General features: G+C 36.4%; 2 protein-coding genes across 2 annotated transcripts; both read right to left on the bottom strand.

Annotated features, from left to right (window-relative positions):
* Positions 1–4,537: 4,537 nt before the first annotated feature.
* On the bottom strand, positions 4,538–7,647 carry LOC137721331 (soluble inorganic pyrophosphatase 1-like). Its single transcript, XM_068460430.1, has 9 exons — positions 7,601–7,647; positions 7,100–7,238; positions 6,945–6,973; positions 6,788–6,853; positions 6,573–6,680; positions 5,680–5,745; positions 5,461–5,581; positions 5,253–5,334; positions 4,538–4,802 (listed from the first exon to the last, which is right to left on the bottom strand). The coding sequence occupies exons 2-9, from the start codon at positions 7,236–7,238 to the stop codon at positions 4,760–4,762; spliced, it is 654 nt and encodes a 217-aa protein (XP_068316531.1). The 5' UTR covers positions 7,601–7,647; the 3' UTR covers positions 4,538–4,759.
* Positions 7,648–8,531: 884 nt separating this feature from the next.
* Positions 8,532–11,636, bottom strand: LOC137719995 (probably inactive receptor-like protein kinase At2g46850). The gene is made up of 3 exons (XM_068458985.1): positions 10,781–11,636; positions 9,703–9,786; positions 8,532–9,604 (listed from the first exon to the last, which is right to left on the bottom strand). The coding sequence occupies exons 1-3, from the start codon at positions 11,559–11,561 to the stop codon at positions 8,532–8,534; spliced, it is 1,938 nt and encodes a 645-aa protein (XP_068315086.1). The 5' UTR covers positions 11,562–11,636.
* Between the last annotated feature and the right edge of the window lie 9,180 nt (positions 11,637–20,816).

The following is a 20,816-nucleotide window of genomic DNA, read 5'->3' on the forward strand; positions in this document are numbered from 1 at the left end:
AAGAATTAACTAAGTCAAACATAGAGAAAATCTCAATCTATAGTAACACGTACAAGATAGGTGAACCTCACCTGGATAGTAAAAATTCAGATGGGATTATTTGGGCAAATCTCAACTAACTCAACATCAATCTTTGTAATATAATAATTTTTTGACGGTATTCTAATATAATAATTTAATTCCATTACTTTGGCATTACTATTCATGATTTGGTACTTGTCTAATATTTTGTTGTTTATGGTTCTATCACTAGAGAGTTCAGTACGTGGAAATGACCATAAACATGGTTCTAGTAGCCTTTATATTATTTGAAAATTTAGTTGGTCAACCTTGCTATTGTGTCCATTTCCAAAAGGGTGATGTATTTAAATATTTAGTTATGTGCTTAAGAGGGTGTGAACCAACCACTATACCAAAAGACGGTGTGTTTTTTTTTTGTTTTTTTGTTATAAGAAAATTTTGGGTATAATAAAAAATATATCTTGATTCTCTCTCACTTAGTTTATGTGTAATAATCTTCTCAGGATCTATATCATGTGTTATTAAGGCCAAGGAAATAAGAGATGTTATTAAGGGGGTGTTAGTGTTTGCAACACTACTTGTTGCCTCAACAGTGTTAAAAACTGCAAAATCAATTTCGAAATGGGTGAAGATGCTCAAAATCCTTTTACGGTCGTTACATATTGGATTTTTATTGCTTTTTTGTGTTTAGTTTATTGTCAAATCTGCTAGGCTCCTAGATAGGATTTGATGTGGCGATCTCTTGTAATTTGGTCTCAGAGAACCAAAATGTTTAGGCATTATAAAGACCACATTAAGTTGATGCATTGCACTTATTTTTACCAATTCTAGAACAGTTCAAGTGAATAAGGTTGTTGTGTGATTGTAAAAGTTGAGAACTCATTTCTTTGTTTTCAAACTCGACAGTTCCAAACAGATCTTATTTGACGAGTTTGAAGAAGCCTTAATTATTAAGAGATCTCTAACCTTGCTCATCCTAAATAAACTGTGAAACCAAATCGGGATAGGAAATCGATTCTACTCCAACAATTGAGTCGACTGGAAAGATGGATTGCTAACTTTTTGTACTTCTGCAAGCTTCAGTTGTCATTGATTTGATGTAACCAGTCGAGATGCATTCTTATAAAGCAAGGCATCATTTTCTCTCATGTCCAAGTTGATATAAGACACCATTATTATAAATCAGAACTGAATCGATTTTTTTTTTAGGAAGCGAGTGAGGGAGAGGAGAATCAAACTCGGGAGCTGTGATGCAAGAGAGAATGCTGAATTAGTTGAATATTAGAGTGCACAACGAATAAGACTACATAATAATAAGAATATTATTAAATAAACTAGAATGCCGACACGACTATAAAACCTCAAGAGACTACATTGTGACGAACTTATTCTATGGAGCTACGAAACATTATATTTATAACAAACAAACCTAGTCCTAATACTAACAGGCTAGGCCCAAACAAAACTTATAAGAAAACCCAAACAATATAATACCTAAAATACTAATATCCCAATGTCCTCCGCCAAACTCATGGTGGTATACGACATGGGTTTGCAAACAAGCAGATGTGGACTAGCAGACATACAAACTTGACTTGACTTGACCTGACCGAGCTGGCAAACTAATTCATATTCAGACTGGCTACTGTTAAGAGTATGGACAGAACCTGTTACTAAACGGATGAGATTTCCATATCTCACTCGTAGCAATGAACAAACAAAAACAAAACATTATCACTCAAGTGGTCGCTGATCCAAGCAGTCATGTGACTGCTACAAAACAAACAAATAGGCCAATGACTCGTGTGGGCCTCACTTTAAACCAAAAATGGGCAAACATCGCATTTTTCTTTGCCCGTGTGGGGCTCAAAACGTCAGACTTTTTATCTTTGCCTTTTCTTTTCTCCTTCCTATTTCTCCCTTTTTTTTCTCCGACAAGCGCAGCAATCCTCAGACTGCATTAGAACTCCAATACAACCGTCAAATCAACAACAAAAAAGGTAAGGACAAGAATTTGAAAAGCAACAGCAAGTGCAAACAATTCGATGGAGGAGACTTTTGGTTGCAGGCGGCAAGGGTGACGACAGCGTGCAGTGGCGATGGGATTTTGTTGCAGCGGTGGTTCAGTGGGTTCAAGACTGCAGCGGAGTACAGGGTCGAGCAGCAGCGGTGGTGGGGCAGCGGATGCAGGCAACAGGCGGGTTGCATTGGACAGTTAAGCACTGTTGCAGCGTAGCGGGAAGGTTGGCTGCAAACTAGTTTGTATTTGCAGTGGGTTGGTGGTGGTGCGGCAGTGTTGATCAATGGCAGGCGGCGGTTCGAACTGGTGCAGATGCAGAGCAAGTGCAAGCTGAGCGGTTTCTGGGCAGGATCTGGTGCGAGCGGTGGCTTCGGTTACGTACGTTATGTTTTGGCTTGGCTCCAGTGCGGTGCGGCTCCGGCGGCTCAGGGCGACGACATTTTTTATATTTTTTTTTCAAACTAAACCAACGACAATCTAAACAATGAACAAGACGGACAAACAAACTGAGACGAATCAAGGGTAGATAAATCTTAAAGGATCAAACAAACAAACTAACTTAGTGAAGCGTTTGGTGCAGTATTGGACTAAGAAGTTGGATAATAACAATTTCTAATATTATTTTATTTAATATATAAATTATTAATATTTTATTATGATCTTATCTTTTTCTCCATCTTTTCCTACCATTTCCATCCTACTCTTTTCCTCTTCTCTCATCGTCCCACCCTCTTCCTCTTTTTTTCCTCTCAGACCTTTCAATTCATGTCTCTTTCTCATTCCTGGTCAAACTCCTTATTGATTCCAGTCTCTATTTCTCTGTCCTCCCTCCCTCTCTAGCTATGTGTTGTTCGAACGGAATCTCACGGCTCCAATTTTCCCAACGAGTTGCAGGTTTCCCGATGTGTTTTTTGGCCAACCCTCATTAAATTGGATGAAGTTAGCACCACCAAAAAATTCATCACCATCCCTGGACCGAGATCTTAGCTTTGCATGCTCGAATTTGTCATGGATTTGAAGAAGCCCAAACAGGCCGAGACTTCCAGGCCATTTTTCGGCCACATTCGACCACATTTTGGCCTCGATTCAAGTAAAATCGTAATCTTGTCACTCCCAACTTCAATTTGGTATATTTTATATGAAAGTTGGTTGTGAAATGGATCTGAAAGAGAGTCGGGAAGTTAATGATTGATCTAGGTGACCGGCGATGACGAGGAGTCTGTCGGGAGTGGTCGTTGAGCATGACAAGGGCGAGAAATAGAGGATAGTCTTACCTAGTCCCATGGTTATTGGGGGGTCTCACTAAGACCTCTTAGTGAAGGGTTTTGTCCATGCTAGTCCCCTTTAGTCTCATTAATGTTAGTCCCAGCATGGAACAAACACAGTATTGGACTAATAGCTAGTCCAGTCCAGTCCAATCCGAGTTAGTGAGGGCAAACAAACGCCCCCTAAGAGACTACTTTGTGATGAACTTATTCTACGGAGTCACGACGTATTAGATTTATAGCGAACAAACCTAACCTTAATACTAACAGGCTAGGCCCAAACTAAACTGATAAGAAAACCCAAACAAAACTTGTAAGAAAACCCAAATAATATAAAGGAAAATTTCATTTGAACCCATGTAACATCTTTCTCTACCCAACTTATTCTCTACACTCATATTATTTGCAATTAAAGAATTAATATCTCTTTAAACCCAAATTTATTACCTAAACTACCCTTCCAAACCCAATTCAAAGTGTAAAATTATCTTTATACCCATTTATAAAATAAAATCTCAAATTAAATTAGATCTAACAGGGAAAAAAAAAATCCCCTTATAGCTAACTAGCTTGAATTTGGATACGTACAAAAATGTTCTATATATTATTGGCTTATTGAATGTTAATAATTTGAAATTTTGATCAGTTTTTCACTTGAACTTTTCCAAAATTTTCTTGAAAATTTCCTTCTCCACAATTCGAAGCTCAAGAGACCGGATCAAATTGCCTCTCCTCGAGACCACATAGCCATGATCCAAAAATGTTGCATCCATTTCTCTACAACATTCACTAAGAACTCTCTCTTCAACTTATCCTTTGATCTCCCAGTATATTATGTAGTGGCCTAGTTTTGGGACATCAAATCTACATGGCTCGTGAAATCGATCAGCTCGGCTTTCGACTTGCTCAATAGTTCAAATCCTTTATGGACCACCATTTGAAGGTTCTTTTCAGTGTTTTTGTCCATGTTTATTGTCAGTATTGATAGTGTTTTGTAAAAATGGTGATAGGGTTTGATTATTAGGGGTGGGTTTATTGATAAATTTTAGTTTTAATGTTAATTTCATCTTGTACTTGATGGTAATTATATGATAGGGTAAAAAAAGATAATTTTCATTTATAATTTAAATTGGATGTAGGAAGAGGTTATGTGGGTTCAAATAAAATTTCCCTAATATAATACCTAAAATACTAATAGTTCCAACATAACTACAAACCCCTCCAAATTGAAGCAGATTATTAAGAAAAGGGAAGTTATTATAACACACTCAAACCTTAAACACATGATGTTTAACAAACATTCTCCGGTGATATGATTAATCAACCGAACAAGGTTATATAATCATAATCCGAAATACAACAAAGTAAAAAACTTGAAGTTTAGCCTGAAATCTTCAGCTATATCATTGATGAAATGACTTATTGTAAATATTGTAGCCACCTGTATGTAACTTTATCGCCTTAAAGTGAGCATTATGTACTCTGCATAAAGGTCCCTGCGCCAACAAAATTACAAGTCAGGGGAGTGAAATGGTGTTCTTTCAATGTTTCTTATGTTTTTGGCGTAATTGGAAGACTTGATTTTGTTTTTTATTTTTATACGAGCAATATTTAGGGAGGGGAAGCAAACATAGAAATTGAGGTGTAGGGGTAAATACTCTTATTGATGCGAGCTATGATCCCCGTGTGAGTGGGTTGATATTGTGTTTAGAATACGGATCCTCTTTGTGAAGATCCCAGAGATCCATGAATTGTATTAGTTCATCGTATATCGTGTTGTCAAAAATCATTTTAAATATTTTTATTTAAAATTAAACACAAATAGTGTTTCACAAAAACTGACCACACGATATACGATGAACGGACACGATTCACGGATTCCCAGGATCTTCACCAAAAGGATCGGGAGAGGATCCTGTTGGTTGTGTTTAGATGCAAAGACTTACATGGAATACTGGATAACTGTAGCAGCATTGGGAGCAGGCAAAAACTGGTCAACTGCAACCTCTTTGTTCTCATTTTTCTTGTCTATAACAATGTGTTAAGCAACACCACTTTGCAATTGTTCTTCAAAATGTTATAACCTCCAAAATAACATTCAAATATACATCTAAAGGAATGCGTTAAGTTTCAAAGTAAAATTGTAAAGGATACAGTCTTCAAAGAACCGACGAATCTCAGTGAGGCGATGAGGGGGAAGCTCTTTGATGTCAGTGTAATGGTTATATGCTGGATCATCGGCGCAGACTGCAATGATTTTATCATCTTCCTCTCCCTGGATTAAAAGCATAAAGCCATAAAAGTGAGGGAAAACAAATAAAAGCAGAAAGTAGTGGTAGAGTTTCAATTCGCTAGAGAGCTATGAAGCAGTACCTGGTCAATCATGGGCATTACTCCAATCGCTTTGGCTCGCAGAAAACAGCCCGGATGAACAGGTTCCTGTTTAACTTCACTGATTTAGATAAATCAACTTGCTAATATGAAATTATGATGGATTAGTTGGCTAATTAATGATACTAGAATGGAAACTTGTTGCTCAAGGAACATGTAGCATTTTGGCTATATTATGGTGCCTATTTACCCCGCGACCTGTTAACCCAAAATGAAACGACACAAATATAATAGGTTTCGGGATTAGGTGTGTTATCGAGTCAACCCGTTAAGAACAAGTTAAATAAAGTGTTGATTTAGGTCTACGTGCAGGTAACCCTTTTGAACCCGTTAAACTAAAAGCTCTAGCTCTCTCATAAGCATAGTATACGTAAATTCACGTATAATACGCGTATTATATATGTACTTATGTATACTTCACACATTATACTCGTATATTTCACGTATTCAACCTGTTCTACATTTTTCACGTAATATGATATGTTTTGGAAGTAATATTTATGTGGAATGTAGATCTAAACTTGAAGTGCTTAATGAAATTGTAGTCCTATTGTTGAATCAAAAGAAACTTACGAAACAAAAGAAACTTATGAAGTTTGTTCTTAATGATGCAAACGGGACAGGTCAGGTAACCCCGTTAATTTTAACGGGTCAAGTTGGAGTTTGAATTCTTAAACCCGTTAAGATAGTTCGTGTGTCATGACACGACCCGTTAGAATAACTGGTCTGATACGAAATCAACATGAACACGACTCGTTTGCCAGGTTTTTGGCCTATTTGGCAATCTGATTCTGTTCTACTTCCATCACCATTCGATGTAGTTTGGCAGACAGATATTTTGCAGAATCGATGGATATGAAAATTAAGCATGTCACCTGCATGAGAACCAAGACATCCAGGGGATCATTGTCTTCACACAATGTGCGAGGAATGAAACCGTAGTTGTGAGGATAGACGACTGAGGAATACAAAATCCGATCAACCTGAGAAATTGTCGGAAGCAGTAAAAACAATCTTAACATATATAGATAAGTATAAAACATAGGGAGAAAGTAATGATCTTAGAAGAGAACTATGAAAATTTTCATACCTTTATGAGTCCTGTCTTCTTGTCAAGTTCATATTTGACTTTGCTTCCCTTTGAGATCTCAACAACCTGTACCAATCCGTCAAACAATTCAATTTGCAAAACTTCTATAAATCCCCCTAGTTCCTAGTTACTTGATAAAGTACGAGCGGATACATACAACGTTGAAAATATGGGGAGCTTTAGGTCCTGCAGGCAAGAATTTGCAACATGATTAGTCTCAATATCATGGTGAAATTATTATATATAGGTACCAATTTCAAGATCTATCAATATGTGTATATATATCATGATGAAACTGTTATATATAAGTACCAATTTCAAGATCATGCCAAGGATGTGCAGCAACTGATTTTCTTGAGAGAGAAGAAAGAATCCTCTCATTTAACTTAGGAGCCTTTTTGTGTTCTTGAATAGCTGCTTTAGCTTCTTCACTTTGATCTTCAGAAGCCATCTAATTAAACATAGGCAGAAAACATGCATTTAATCATAAAACATGAACAATTGATATGTAAATAGCAAATTTTGAGCATATGCCACTACGCAGGCCGTCATAATTTACACATTTCGGTAAACATTTCAGTTTATAAGATCTTCAACATCACTGACATGTTGAAACAAGAAAAGGTTATAACCAATTTTACACTTCAAAAGCTTGAAGTGTCGGGAGTAACCCAACAATGTATATCAAGCTAACACCCTTTCTCGCATAGTCGCATGCAAACATGTCAGCAAAATAACTGAGAAGTAAGGATTGGAGCTATCAAACCCAAGACAAGATCATTGATTTACAAGATTAGATTAAAGCATACGCACCTTAAGGACGTTTGGGGGTTGAGATAGAAATTAGAAAGACAAAGATTAATAAGAAATAAGTGCTAAGAATATATTTAGTCTTTGCATGACATTCATATTTATAGGAGATTGGGAGGGGAAGGAAGAGAGACAGAGAGAGAAAGGCGGGGATTGGTTAAAAATTTGAGGCAGTGCCACGTGTCAGTCTCAGATAGAAGGTAGCAGCAAACCCCATCTGTAACGGTTGAACCCTAGAAGTTTGGTTTTATGATATCCTAGCTTAATTTTCTCAGACTCATGGCGATGAGGCCTCTAATATTGCTGGTTTTACTGCCAATATATTGATCAAGATTTCAATGCAATTCGGGTGCATGCACAGGAGGATTAACAATTTAAATTGCATCATTTGACAACTCACAAATGAATAACATAAATTTATTAGCATATCCAAATCCACTGCATTTAAAGACTCGTGAAGGTTGTCCATAAAAGTCTTAATCGACCTCCAAGTGATGTTACTAATTTGAAAGAAGGTTGATTTTTTCATGAACTTAGGAAATTCTTTTTTTATGTGTCACACTAAAACATTTCTCGGCTATAGAGGAAGATACACAATTTACCTATTTCGAATTGCATCAAATTATGGTTTACTATTATAATTTGCATTAGATTTAAAACTCATGGAAAGAGTGAGTTTATATCATGAGGGTTACAATATTTTTTCAACTCCGTAATCCATCATGCGAGTTTCGTTTGATGAACATAGACAGGCAGGCAGGCATGATTATATGAGATGCAAGTTTTGAAGTTTTGATCTATTTGAATTCACTTCTGATCCGCTGATGTACAACACATAAAAGCAGCAAATAAATGCATGTAAACTTCTATGGAAAGTGAAATGAACAGAAAATTGTTGAGCTGCAGTCACATTTTTTTACCAGTCATAACAAATTCAAGGCACATATTTCGAATCAGGAGACATCGAAATCATCTGAAGCAGGCTCGAGTTTGAAAATGTTTCCTCTAGTCCAGGCACTCTCCTGCTCCCTCCATCACTGCTGTCTCTTCTAATATGTACTAATTCGCGCGCAACGTCATACATGCCCAGCTTCCCATTTCCACCAAACAACAGGCACCTCATGGCAAGGTCTGCAACCACCTCTATCTGCTCACGCATGTGTGAAGGTTGCTCGTGATAGTAGAGAAGTGGATCCACAATCTCTTCCACCTTCCCACTCCTTATCTTTTGCAGAGCTACTGCCGGCAAGTCCAAGCAATTTGAGCCGGCAATCATCTCAAATAGCATGATACCAAAGGCATAAACATCATTGCGCTGAAAGCGCGAGCCTTCGTAATTGTGTGACTGAGAGCTATCTCCAGGACTGGAATTCAGTAGCGCAAATCCGGCAACTTTGCTAGAAAAGTTATCTTCAATGAAGATGCAGGCAGATTTGAGATCACAGTGGAAAATGGGAGGAGAAATTTCGTATTGCAAAAAGGCAAGAACACTTGCTGTTTCAGCGGCAATGTTCAGCCTCTTGTACCAGTCAAGAGCAACATTTTGTCCTCCATTTTGATGCAAATGATCCTCGAGGGTACCATTCGCAGGATGTTCGTATACCAGCAGTGAAGTGTAGGCCAAGTCAGTGCAGCATCCAATGAGTCTCGCAATATTTTGGTGCAAAACAGCAGATAAAACCTCAATTTGTGATAGGACTTGAATTAGGTCTTTTTCATTTTCACATTCCACCTTGTGCACTGCAATGTGCGATCCATCACCAAGAACCCCGGCAAAGATTGTGCCATTGTTTCCATGTGCAAGTTTCTGACCCTCCTCAAACCCTTTCGTAGCTTCCTCCAGCTCATGGTAAGTGAATAACCGCATCCCACTAGCTTTTCGGAATGATATTGTGTTGTGAAAATGGACTTTCTGAGCAGGATCAAATGTCCCGGGCTTAGCAGGCCGCTTTAGTATATACAAAAGTGCAATCAAGGAGGCCATGATGAAAACTGGAGCTAGAACTCCTGCAGTTCAACATCTCATGATATTATTCCACAACAATGAATAGGAAGCTTTAATAATGCCGACATTGGTTTATTTTCTTTATTCTTCCGTCACTTACCGCCTAAAATTACAAGTTTCCGGCCACCATGCTTTTTCTTTAAGCAATCACTGCCATATGCTTCCTTTCTGTCCCTGATGCATGCTGCCAAAGGCATGTCAATTGTAAGTAATGCCATGGTTATACTAGTGGAGGTTTTAAGTTTACAGCGCAACACCAACAACGTGAAAAAATAAAAGGGCTTTTGACATAGAGGCCTATATAAATGATAACATTACACCGTAGAAAAATACATTTCAATTTCAGTACTTCATAAAAGAAATAATAAACCGTGGCGACATTTCAACGGAAGAGGGGCACCAAAGGAACTTTAAAGCTAAGAATCATATAAAACATGACAAATAGTTAGTCGAAGAATTGTTCTCCAATTGAACACGCTGACATAGTTGTCAGTTTTTTTTTTTTTTTTTTCCTAAAAATAAAGTAAAATTTTCTTCAAAGGCATGCAATTGATTAAAGAACATCGAACTTCTTTATCTTTATGAAAGAACATGTTAGATTTGCAATAGACCACATAAACAAGGAAATGAATAATCTGCAGAAAAAAGAAAATGAACTTTTTTTTTTCTTCCAATAATTTAGAGTTGTCTGCATCATGAAAGCAATCATGCTATACACAGAGATTGTAACATCCCTCATTAACGAACGGAGAGAGGGTGTTGTTCCTTATATATACATGCCCACCTCCATATACAACGAGGCCTTTTGGGAGCTTGGCTTTGAGTTCCATCGGAACTCCGAAGTTAAACAAGTTCGGGCGAGAGCATTTCTAGGATGGAGGACCTATTGGGAAGTTCTCGTGTGAGTTTCCAGAAACAAAACTATGAGGGCGTGGTCCAAAGTGAACAATATCGTGCTACGGCAGAGCCGGTCTGGGACTTGATAGAGATAATCATATGCACAAATTAAAACTAAAAATTAAAAACTGAGAACTGATATGATTATTCCAAAAATGCACCAATAATGACTCGACGGGCTCGGAAGTGCTCAGTAATTCAATCTTAGATGCAATTAATAGTCAAAGTATGATTTTTAAAGTGAAAAATAGATATTTAAAACATTATCATAAATTACTCACATTTCAAGCATCCTGCACCGGCTGCAAAGCCATCACCAAGGAACCCATCTGGACACATGCATCTCACCCCTCCTTCAACCACTGTTGCATTAGCAATATAAGCATTGCTATCACAAACTCCCTTGGATGAGTTCTTTGGCACTGCCCATTCCAATTTTATCCCCCTCTTCCCCAAGTTAGACCCTCTTTCCACAACCCAACTGGAAAAACCCCTGCATCCAAACTTGGCGAAAACCGAAAACTTGTCACCGAGATGCCACACGCTATGATCAGATAGGGGGTAGCAGCAAGCAGGAGAGCCATTATCATTGCCATCACAACCAGGCAAGTCATTTGTTTCACAATCTGTCTTGCACAAAGAAGAGTCCTCACAATCGTACAAGCCAACCACGTTTTCAACTGCGACTCCTAAATGGTCATTTCCCAAGAAATCGAAAGAGTTCAAGTCGTTATACTGGCTGCACGAAGAGAAGCCCGGAAAGTCCACTAGTAGACCATCTGAGAAGAATTCTAGCACGCGGTAGCTTTCGGAACCAATGTTGAGGAAAAGAGTTGTTGAGTTTTGGCAAGAGAGGTGGAAAGCATCAGAGACTGAACTGCAAGACTTGTTCAAGTGAAATGGGAAGGGAAGTTGAAGTTGTCCACATTTTTCATGGCAAAGCTGGTCGGGAAGTGAATTGGGTTGCTCTAGATTTTGTTGCTGATCATGGAGGGAATGAGAAAATGGTAAGGAATTAAGGAGTCCAAGGAGGAGAAAGGAAGGTAAAAATAGAGGTAACATTGCCAGTACTGAAACCACTGAGAGAATGTTTGGAAAGAAATATCTGCTTAAGGAAGAAGAAAGGAGTGCAGGTTTGATGAGACTGTACCTAGTAAGTACTTGGCCCTTTTGTTGCCTATGCTTATATGCTAGTGGCAAATAGAATAGTGAGAGAGGGTTTTTCTTTTTTTTTTTTTTTTTTCTTTTGGAGGAGCAAGTGGGAGAGGGTTTAAGTAGTGTAATATCACTACTAGAAATTTGGCTATAAGCCACCCTTTTCATTTAGTGGCTATTGTCAAGTGTTGCCACTCACATTGGTGGCAAACCTCTATGGCCACCAAGCACCCACTAAACTAAAGAGTGTGGCCTATGTAGAGGACTCTATTGTAACAATGGCTACCAATATTGCATTGGTGCCTTTCCTGCAGTGCCACCCTTATTCACATCGGTGGCAAAATTGCAAAATAATATTAAAAAAAAAGGATGCCCTGTGTGGGCACCCAGATTTGAATAGGAATATTTCCTTTTATTTTATTTTTTTATTTTTTGGTGAGGAAACAAATTGTAAGATCTTTGGTATAAGAATATACTACAAATTTGCATAACTGATCTTTAATACAATTTTGAACAAATGTTGGGATTCAAACTTTGAGAAGTGTTTGAACACTCTGTTTCCAAAGAGCTTAATCATGTCATGCCAATCTCTCTTTGGCAATCAAACCATTGTCTCTCCCGGTGGGTTGTCTGAGCTAGGTTTCTTCAAACCAGGTCAGCTTTCAAACTACTATATAGGTATATGGTACTCCAAGCAAGTAGTATCTGAGAGCAAGTAGTATCTGAGAGGACTGTTGTTTGGGCAGCAAATAGGGAAATACCAGTCAAAGGCAGCAGCAGCAAGAGCAGATGATGATGATGCTGCGATGGGAGTTCAAACTAAACAGCAAAAAATTAGAGAGAATTGAAGCAAAGAAATACCCAAAAAATTACATTCACATATCCCAAAACAATATAAAACAAAAAAAAAAAGGAACAGAAATCTGGAAGAAGATGAAAAAATCGATGCAAAACTCTACTGCATTGAATAAAATCAAAGGCAAGTCCTGATAGTCAAATTTCGAGCACAAAGAGCTGATCGCTAGAAAGAAATACAAAAACACATTGTTATTGAAGTTTTACTTGCAGCTCATTAGCATAGGACCATGCAGATGACTCTAGATTTTTACACAAATCTGGAGGGCACCAAGACTACCAACCATATGCTTAAAGGAACTTTAATTTGTTTGCATAACTACCTGCTAACCAAATCTTGAGCATATTGATAAACCAGAAATTTAAACACGTAAGCGGCCAGATTGCAAGCACGAGACTAATTCCATACCTCAAACCGAAGGCGACGTGCTGTCTAGCAGTCCAAACCTTGATCCTTGATAAATTGAACTTCCTTCTTTGATCTAGCAATCCAAAAATAGATAAATTAGGCAGCATGTCATATCAATATAACACACCTATATGTACACACACATATCAAAACAGCCTACATTAAGATTTGCATCATATCCTTGTTTCTAACTCTCTGGGGAATTTTCACAAACACCCAATAGGCAAGATTTGCTTCAATATAAAAGAAATCTGATTTAGTCAGTGATCTCAATTGCATGTATATCTGAACGACCATGCTTGTTAGTCAGTCATGTTATAGGATGTATTTAACACTTACCAAGCGGTTCTAAAACAACATCCTACATACATATTATGTTGCCAAACTATGAATCAAGACAGAACTTTCCTACTTTGGTAATGTAATCTCCTAGTCTAGTTACGATTTGGTTCCTGTATTTTGACTTGAAAACAATTTTGGTCCCCTAGAAGTTGCCAATGGCTCCCAAATTGTAACTGGAAAAAAACTCAACACAGCTATGAAAAATTAAAACTCGAGGCACCAAAGCGTGAGAAAAAAGAAACCAAAATAGTTAAATTTACCCTGTTATATCATACATACCATTAAAATTTTGTTTAGAGATAAAAATGGTAGTCATAGTAGAGAATCCAACTTGAACAAAGAAAGTGGATTTCCTCACTTTCTAGTGCTAATATATTTACCATGCTTGAGACTACAAAAGCTTTATAAAAGCAGTTGCTTCTTTTTTAATTTGTCCAGCAAAAAATATTGCAACTGCAGATCCTGGGAATTTTAAAAAAATTTCCAAGCAAGAGATAAAATGTGATAGTTGTGGTTAAGGAGAAAATCACCCTGTTCACCTTAATTTTTTTAGAAGAACCCTTTTCACCTTAGTTTCACCCACAACCTTCCAAGGCTTCCATTCTTCTCGCCCCAGGTTGGAAACAACCTTGATTCACCTTCCTTGTCCCCAATCTTCGACATGCATACAGAAAATGGAATTAAAATTTGAAATCTAGAATCGATCCAAAAAAAATCACTTACACTAGGGAACAACCATGAGGAGAGGATCATTTTTACCTCTTGGTTGAGGTCCAATTCAGGCAGACTTCGCCGGAAATTGGCCGGAATACCTATGGTCATCGTTTCTTAGATCTGAAATTGAGAAAATTCGACTACAAATTTGGAGAAACTAACTAGAGGGTTGGAAATAGGAAGGGAAGAGGATTCTGAAGGTATAGTTTGACGCTCGTTGGTGATCGGAGGACGGAGCCGCTACTGCATGAAAGAGAAGAGTATACAGGAGGGAGGAGAGAGAGAATGAAAGGGGAAGCGAGCGGAGGGAATGAAGGGGAGGAGTTGGACTTTTGTGAAGGGGAGAGAGGTTTAATGGTTTTTTTATTTGTTTTATTGGTGTTCAATAAATTGTATTGGTGCCCAGTTAATCACAAATACACAAAAAAGTATTTTTAAGAAATAAAGTTAGTTAACAGACATCAATATTGGTGGCTGATTTTTTTAGGCCACTGATATCAATGGCATCCCACTGTAAAGCCACCAAAAAATAGTAAGAGTAGCAACTTTATATCTATGGCCACCAATTGCAAATGGTGGGCAAAAAATGGTATGTAATGAGCATAATTCTAGTAGTGTATGACTCATACATGGATTCAATACAAAGTGAAGGTCATGAATTGCCATGTAAAATAGGAGAAGTATTTGTGTGGGGATGCTATCTCCTCAAGTGGCACTGCTGAGTAGTATAACCTTTCCATTCAGTTGAAAAATCGTATGCTATTCAATATTGTCATCTTTACAAAAGATCAAGATCAGTTGGTCTAATGGCATACGGTCTTTACTTAGTTGAATGAAGTCTCAGATTTGACTTGCATAAATCCAATGACAATACATGTTTTGTGAGTTTAGTATCAAGTTGTGGCCTATTGTATTTGTTGAGGGTGGGTTCACGACCCATTAGCGTAGGTATCTTTGTAAATGTCCTATTGTTTCTCAAAACATTGTCATATTTAACATTTTAGTTAAAAATCATGGCAAAATACATGAGAGTTTTAATTGAGTTGTAATTAGCTAGTGTCACTTAGCACTCACTTGACAACAAAAGTGTTCCTTATAGAAATTATTGTATAATATAAAAATATCGTCGTTTGATTTATTAATAATATGTGTATTCTAAAGTATATCGTTGTGTGGTTCAATGATAATATGCAAACTCTAAAATATTGAAATATTTTTCTCCAATTTCCTCTGCCCTTTATGCTTCACGATAATCATCATTATAACACGTAAAATGATTATACCACACGACGATATTCTAATACCACACGATACAATTTCCTCATGTGGAGTCGAGCCCCACAATGGTGTAGAGCTAGGTGATTAGCAAGGTGAGGAATGCAATTGGATGTTGAAGGAGGGTAGCTTGGGAGTTCGAAAAAGAGGAGACGATTTATGGTCTGTGGAATGGCCTACATTTCATACCGTATATTCATATGGAATGCCGTGCATGCTATGGGCGTGGCCGAAGTGTGAGATTTTCGATTCACTCCAAACGTTGATATTATATGTCCACGTACATATTATTTATTTTGCATGGGCATCGAGATTTGGTATTTATAATGCAATAACGTACGATTAAGTTACGTAGTTTGAGAATTACGGAATGTCAGATCTACACAATATTATCACACACAAAATTATGTTATCTTTGCTCTTAAAAAGGTGGTTAATATTTTTGCGTTTGGATTGTCTTAATGGTTAATTAAGATCTCTTTTTAAACTATTGTGTTACAGGTTCAAACCTTACCTCTTCCCTTCAATGTACATTATTGTAAAATATCACTTGTACTTTCGACTCTTTCTTTCATCCTCTAATATTTCATAATGATTGGAACCATCTACTTTCTAGGACGCACATTAAAAATTAAATTTATAAAACAAATTATCCAAATCAGGAACCTTTAGCCATTCGATTAATGTTGTTAAAATTTCATTGTTTAATTGAAAAACATGATTCGTCTATTTATTAGATAAAAACAATTTAGATAACTACAAAATTTTGAATTTAGTTTAAATTTAGAAAAAAAAAAATTTGGTTAAAAGAGTGATTTAGAAAATAAGCAGTTCAAATCATCATACAATATTACAAACAAAAAAGTTCAAATGAAAATATTTCTAGCATTCCTCATTATATAATCTGCTGCAATATACTATGCAATCAAGTTGTTCTCTAACCCCAACGCCACGCTTGGTGGGTTTTCATAGCCGCGTTTGTTGCAACAAGGCTGTGACATCTGTAATATATTTCACTGTTGAGTTGAGTTCACTCTCGCCCTAATTTCAAATTATGGTCAAATGAGATGACAAATTTAATTTAATTTAATTCTGGGGTTTAGCAATCTTGATAATGTTACTGCGAGTGGTGAGTTGTGACCGAACTCTATGTATGTTGGGATGCCAAATTTGGCCTGGGTTACGTGGCTCAATCTTACATGTTCCCAGCTCAGATATGTTTCGGTTTGAGCAAAGAATCAAAAGTTTTGGGGGCTGCTGAAATTAGTACTTCTTGTAATTGAAGGGGTCTTGAAGTTATTTTGAGACATGTACGTGCATCTCCAAACATGAGTTCAATAATTCCTTGGTATTTTGTCATAGGAGAAATTTTTGAGTAGGGTTGCCCCATGCGGCTACACACTCACAAAATAAGTGGGTTGCGTGGGTCCAACACATTTTTAAAATGTCTTTTGTACGGGACAAGTTTCTCTTTTGGTCGTTGCCTAAAACCTTAGCAGTAAAAGGTAACAAGGTGTGAAAACCTAAAAAAAACTTGTATCTTAAACCGCAATGAGATCAAATTCCCCCCTTAACCTAGCTAGCCAATGAGATCTATCACCAAATTCATGCTTAATACAGCCAGGCCATGAAGCTTATCAATATGCTAATGCAGCTTATATGTCTTTCTTGGTCTACTAAAATCCTTTTGGGCCGGGGTGGGTGTGGTGCTGCGTGATGAAGGTTGATCGTATTAGGGCTGCTGAATTTTTGGCAGCTCAAGAAAAAGAATGGCAGTCGGGGCAAAGTTGGATTTCACAAGTGTAATATGAGGAGAGTCACCTGCGTGGAATATATTTGTGAGACGAATGTTTAATATTATGAATTTTGTTACGAAGTTTAGTGGATTTTTATGGAGTCCAATGGAGTTATTGGGCAATTCGTTTTTTTTATTTTTTATTTTTAAGAAAAATCTTTATTGAACTCATTGGAATGCAAGCTTTAAATTCAATTCTTCCTCTAATTTTTCGTCCTCCATTTCACTGTCTTGTTCATCTTCGTCAATTTATGCATCTCCTATTTCTCCTCAGTGTCTTCCTCCTCCAACAAATCTTCCTAAATTGTTTTATTACCCCATTCATATTCCGAGCCATTTTATGTACATAATCACTTAAGAAAAATACATGAATAGAATATTAAGAAGTTAACAATCTGCATATCTTCAAATTAAAGCCATGTACTTTTTTTAGAATTACAACATTGATAAAACTGCTAACCACATGACTTGTCTTGCAAACTATAAAATTGTAGAAATAAAAAGAGAGATTTATGTAATCAAATTTGACGTACTCAAAATAAAGATCATTGACACAAACACATAGCATATTGTGTGTATGGTACCTGGAGAAAGGTTTTAGAAGCTGTTCATATTTTATTGGCTTGAAATATGGAAGAGGGGTGCCGAATTTGTGAGGGCTTTTGATATTTATACCTCACACTCTAGAATGCATCAAAATCAACAAATTTATTAAATCCTACAAATTCCATGACTTTTTGAAAACTGTCAAATTTGAAAAATCACTCTAAAAATTTGGATTAAATATCGTCAGACTTTGACCAACTCTTTATAAGTCCAAATTGAATACAACTTGCATTTCACTAATTCAATTAAAATCTTAATTGAATACCCATAAATTTTTAAGCTCTCACATAATCCTAATTGAATACAACCCCCCTAAGGCTATATTTGGGTGGGAAATTTTCAAGTCCACATAATTTGAGTCTAAATAAGGAAGAAATCGACTATCATGCGTTCATGACCAAAAAAAAACAAAAAAGACTATCATGGTTGGAGTACAACTCAGGTAGGTTTGAAAGTCAGCTTACAATTCGGGTTTCGTATAAGGGGTTGCTTTTACGGAGTGAGGATCCTTGTCAAATTCTCTTTGTGAGGATTTTTAAGATCATCAAATCATATATGTGTATCATATATCATACGATCAGAAATTGTTGTAAATATTTCATTTAAAATTGAATATAAACAGTACTTAACAAAAACTGACTACTCGATGTACGATAAACGAATGTGATTAGATGATCCTTGAAATTCTAACAAAAATGATCCGGTGAGCAAGGGCAGAGGCAGAAAATATTTTATGAGTGGGCTAGCTAAAAAAATTACCCTAAAATCAAATTTATTTATTTTTTGGTTTTTGCTACATACGTATTCTATGCAAAAATTTAAGTTTAACTTTTGTATTTATATACTTAAAATTTGCCTGGCAGAAACTCAATAAGATTCGCAATTGCAAACTAACAAAATTACAATGAATCATCAAATTTCACATATATTTAGATTTAAACACAAGAAGAAGATAGAAAACTTGATATCTCAATTACAATCACACAACTAGATCAAAGCAAAACACTGAAAGTAGAAGTAAAGACAATATTAAAAAAATTGGTTGAAACTAATATAAACCCCACTATATCAAAGCAGAATAATCTCGAACAAAATGACATCATAATTTTCGTGGTAATTTTTATATTTTTAGTTGTGCTAAATACTCACTGGGCTAGTTTCATTAAAAATAATTCTTCTTACACATTTTTTTTGTCTATTATATCTACACACTAAAGTATATATACATATTACTACAAATCCTCCTAGACTATAGCCCACCGTAGCCCTTAGTGTGGCTACGCCATTGCCGATGAGGATCCTCTCTCGCTTTTACGATATTGAATTTGACGCCACTATATGAAATTATTTTTTTTCTCTTTCTTTCAATGACCTATAAACCAAGAGGGGCAATTTGAAGTTTCTTTAATAGTGAACCATAAGACTTTCTGCCTTAATAAAATAAAGTGGTATTGGCCGATTTCTCCTCTTGTCCACCCTTCCTGGGAACTTGTAAAAAACTGCAAATTTCTCCTATGAATTTTAACTTAAACCGTTTATCCCCTGAAATTTAACAATTGGTCAATTCCTCCTTTGAATTTTAATGTTAGTCGATTACCTTTGAATTTTATAATTGACCAATTTTCCCCCTAAACCTAAAATTCAAACAAAAAATGTACAGAGTGAACACGGGAAAAGGAGAAGAAGAAAAAATATATATATTGTTCATATCAGGGATAAAATTACTTTTTTGCAATTATAATATTAAAATTTATGAAAAATTTGCCAATTATAAAAGTTCAAGAAGGTAAGTGACTAACATTAAAATTCATGAAAAAAAATTAACAGCTCCTCACAAGTTCGAGAAGAAAATCAACAAATATCTCTAATATAAGTGAAAAACCATTTAAAACAAATGAAATTAATTTTTTTTAATACAGTGATATTACTCTTAGGCTTTAAACCACATTTAAAAAGAAAAAAGTAAAAGCCCAAAATTGTTTATGATTTTCCCAATAAAATGAGTTAAATATGAGTGGGTCCGGTTTATGAGGGTAAGGCATCAACCCAACCGCACTTAAAAAATAATTGGATTGGGGTTGATTGGGATTAGCCAATTTTCACTTAAAATGCTCGTTTGGAAGAATTTTTAAAATGACTGAAATCATTTTTAGAGAATATTTCTGGGTTTCAAAAACACTTAAAATGTTTCCTATAAGAAGCATCAGTTATGTGAATCTTATAAGAAGCATTTCAAGTGTTTTTTCAGGATTCACTTGCATTTTTATTAAAGATTGTTCCAAAAAGATTGGGTTGAAATTTATGTTGGTTTCCGAGTTGAACCAACTCAAATTGCACTCAATGCATCGCTGTGAAAAAAATTTAAAACACATTATAGGTGATAGGTTTGACATACAAATTCATTTGGACATGAAGAATGCGACACACGTTGTCACTAAGAGTATCTCCAATGGAAGCCCCTATTTAGGGATTTCCACCGCTACCTTTAAGGACTTATTTAGGAACTTAAAGAGAATCATTATTCCCTAAAAGAACAGTATCTCCAATGCAAAAGTCTCTATAGTATATACCCTAAATTTGAGGTTTATATAATAAAAATCCCATAGCAAATTTAGACATTGATTTGCAATAGGAAAAAAAAAAAAAAAACTAATGAAAAGGGCTTGAAAACTTTGAATTTTAATGACAATGACAAAATAAATGGTAAAGTGAATAGTAGCATGATTGACTTTTTAGTGTAAAAATGTGGTTTTTCGTTAAAGTAAACAATACCGTGGGCTTTTCATTAAAACTCCCATAAAAAAAAAAAGCATGTGCATTGCAGGGCCCATGTTGTAGCTGAGTCAGTGGCTATCTGGCGATTAGTAGGACAACGCGTGTTTGGAGAAAGTAGCTCCAGAGTTATATGTAAGCTTTCAAGTGGGTGGACCTCATTTCCCACTCAAAATCCCAATGGGCTCCATCATGGTTGTCCTTATATAGTCCTCAATTGTGAAGAAATTTTTAGGGCTGCGAGAAGTCCCTCTATTGTAAGGATTGGAGCTCTGCCCATTAGAAACACTGTTCTAAAAATCAGTCTAGGCGGCGCCTATGCACTGGGCGGTGGAGCCCCACCCCGATTTTGGGCAAGGAGTTTGGAAAAATCGACTGGAAGCTAGTCGACTGC

This window comes from Pyrus communis, chromosome 16, assembly GCF_963583255.1.
Source record: "Pyrus communis chromosome 16, drPyrComm1.1, whole genome shotgun sequence".
Classification (NCBI taxonomy): Eukaryota; Viridiplantae; Streptophyta; class Magnoliopsida; order Rosales; family Rosaceae; genus Pyrus; species Pyrus communis.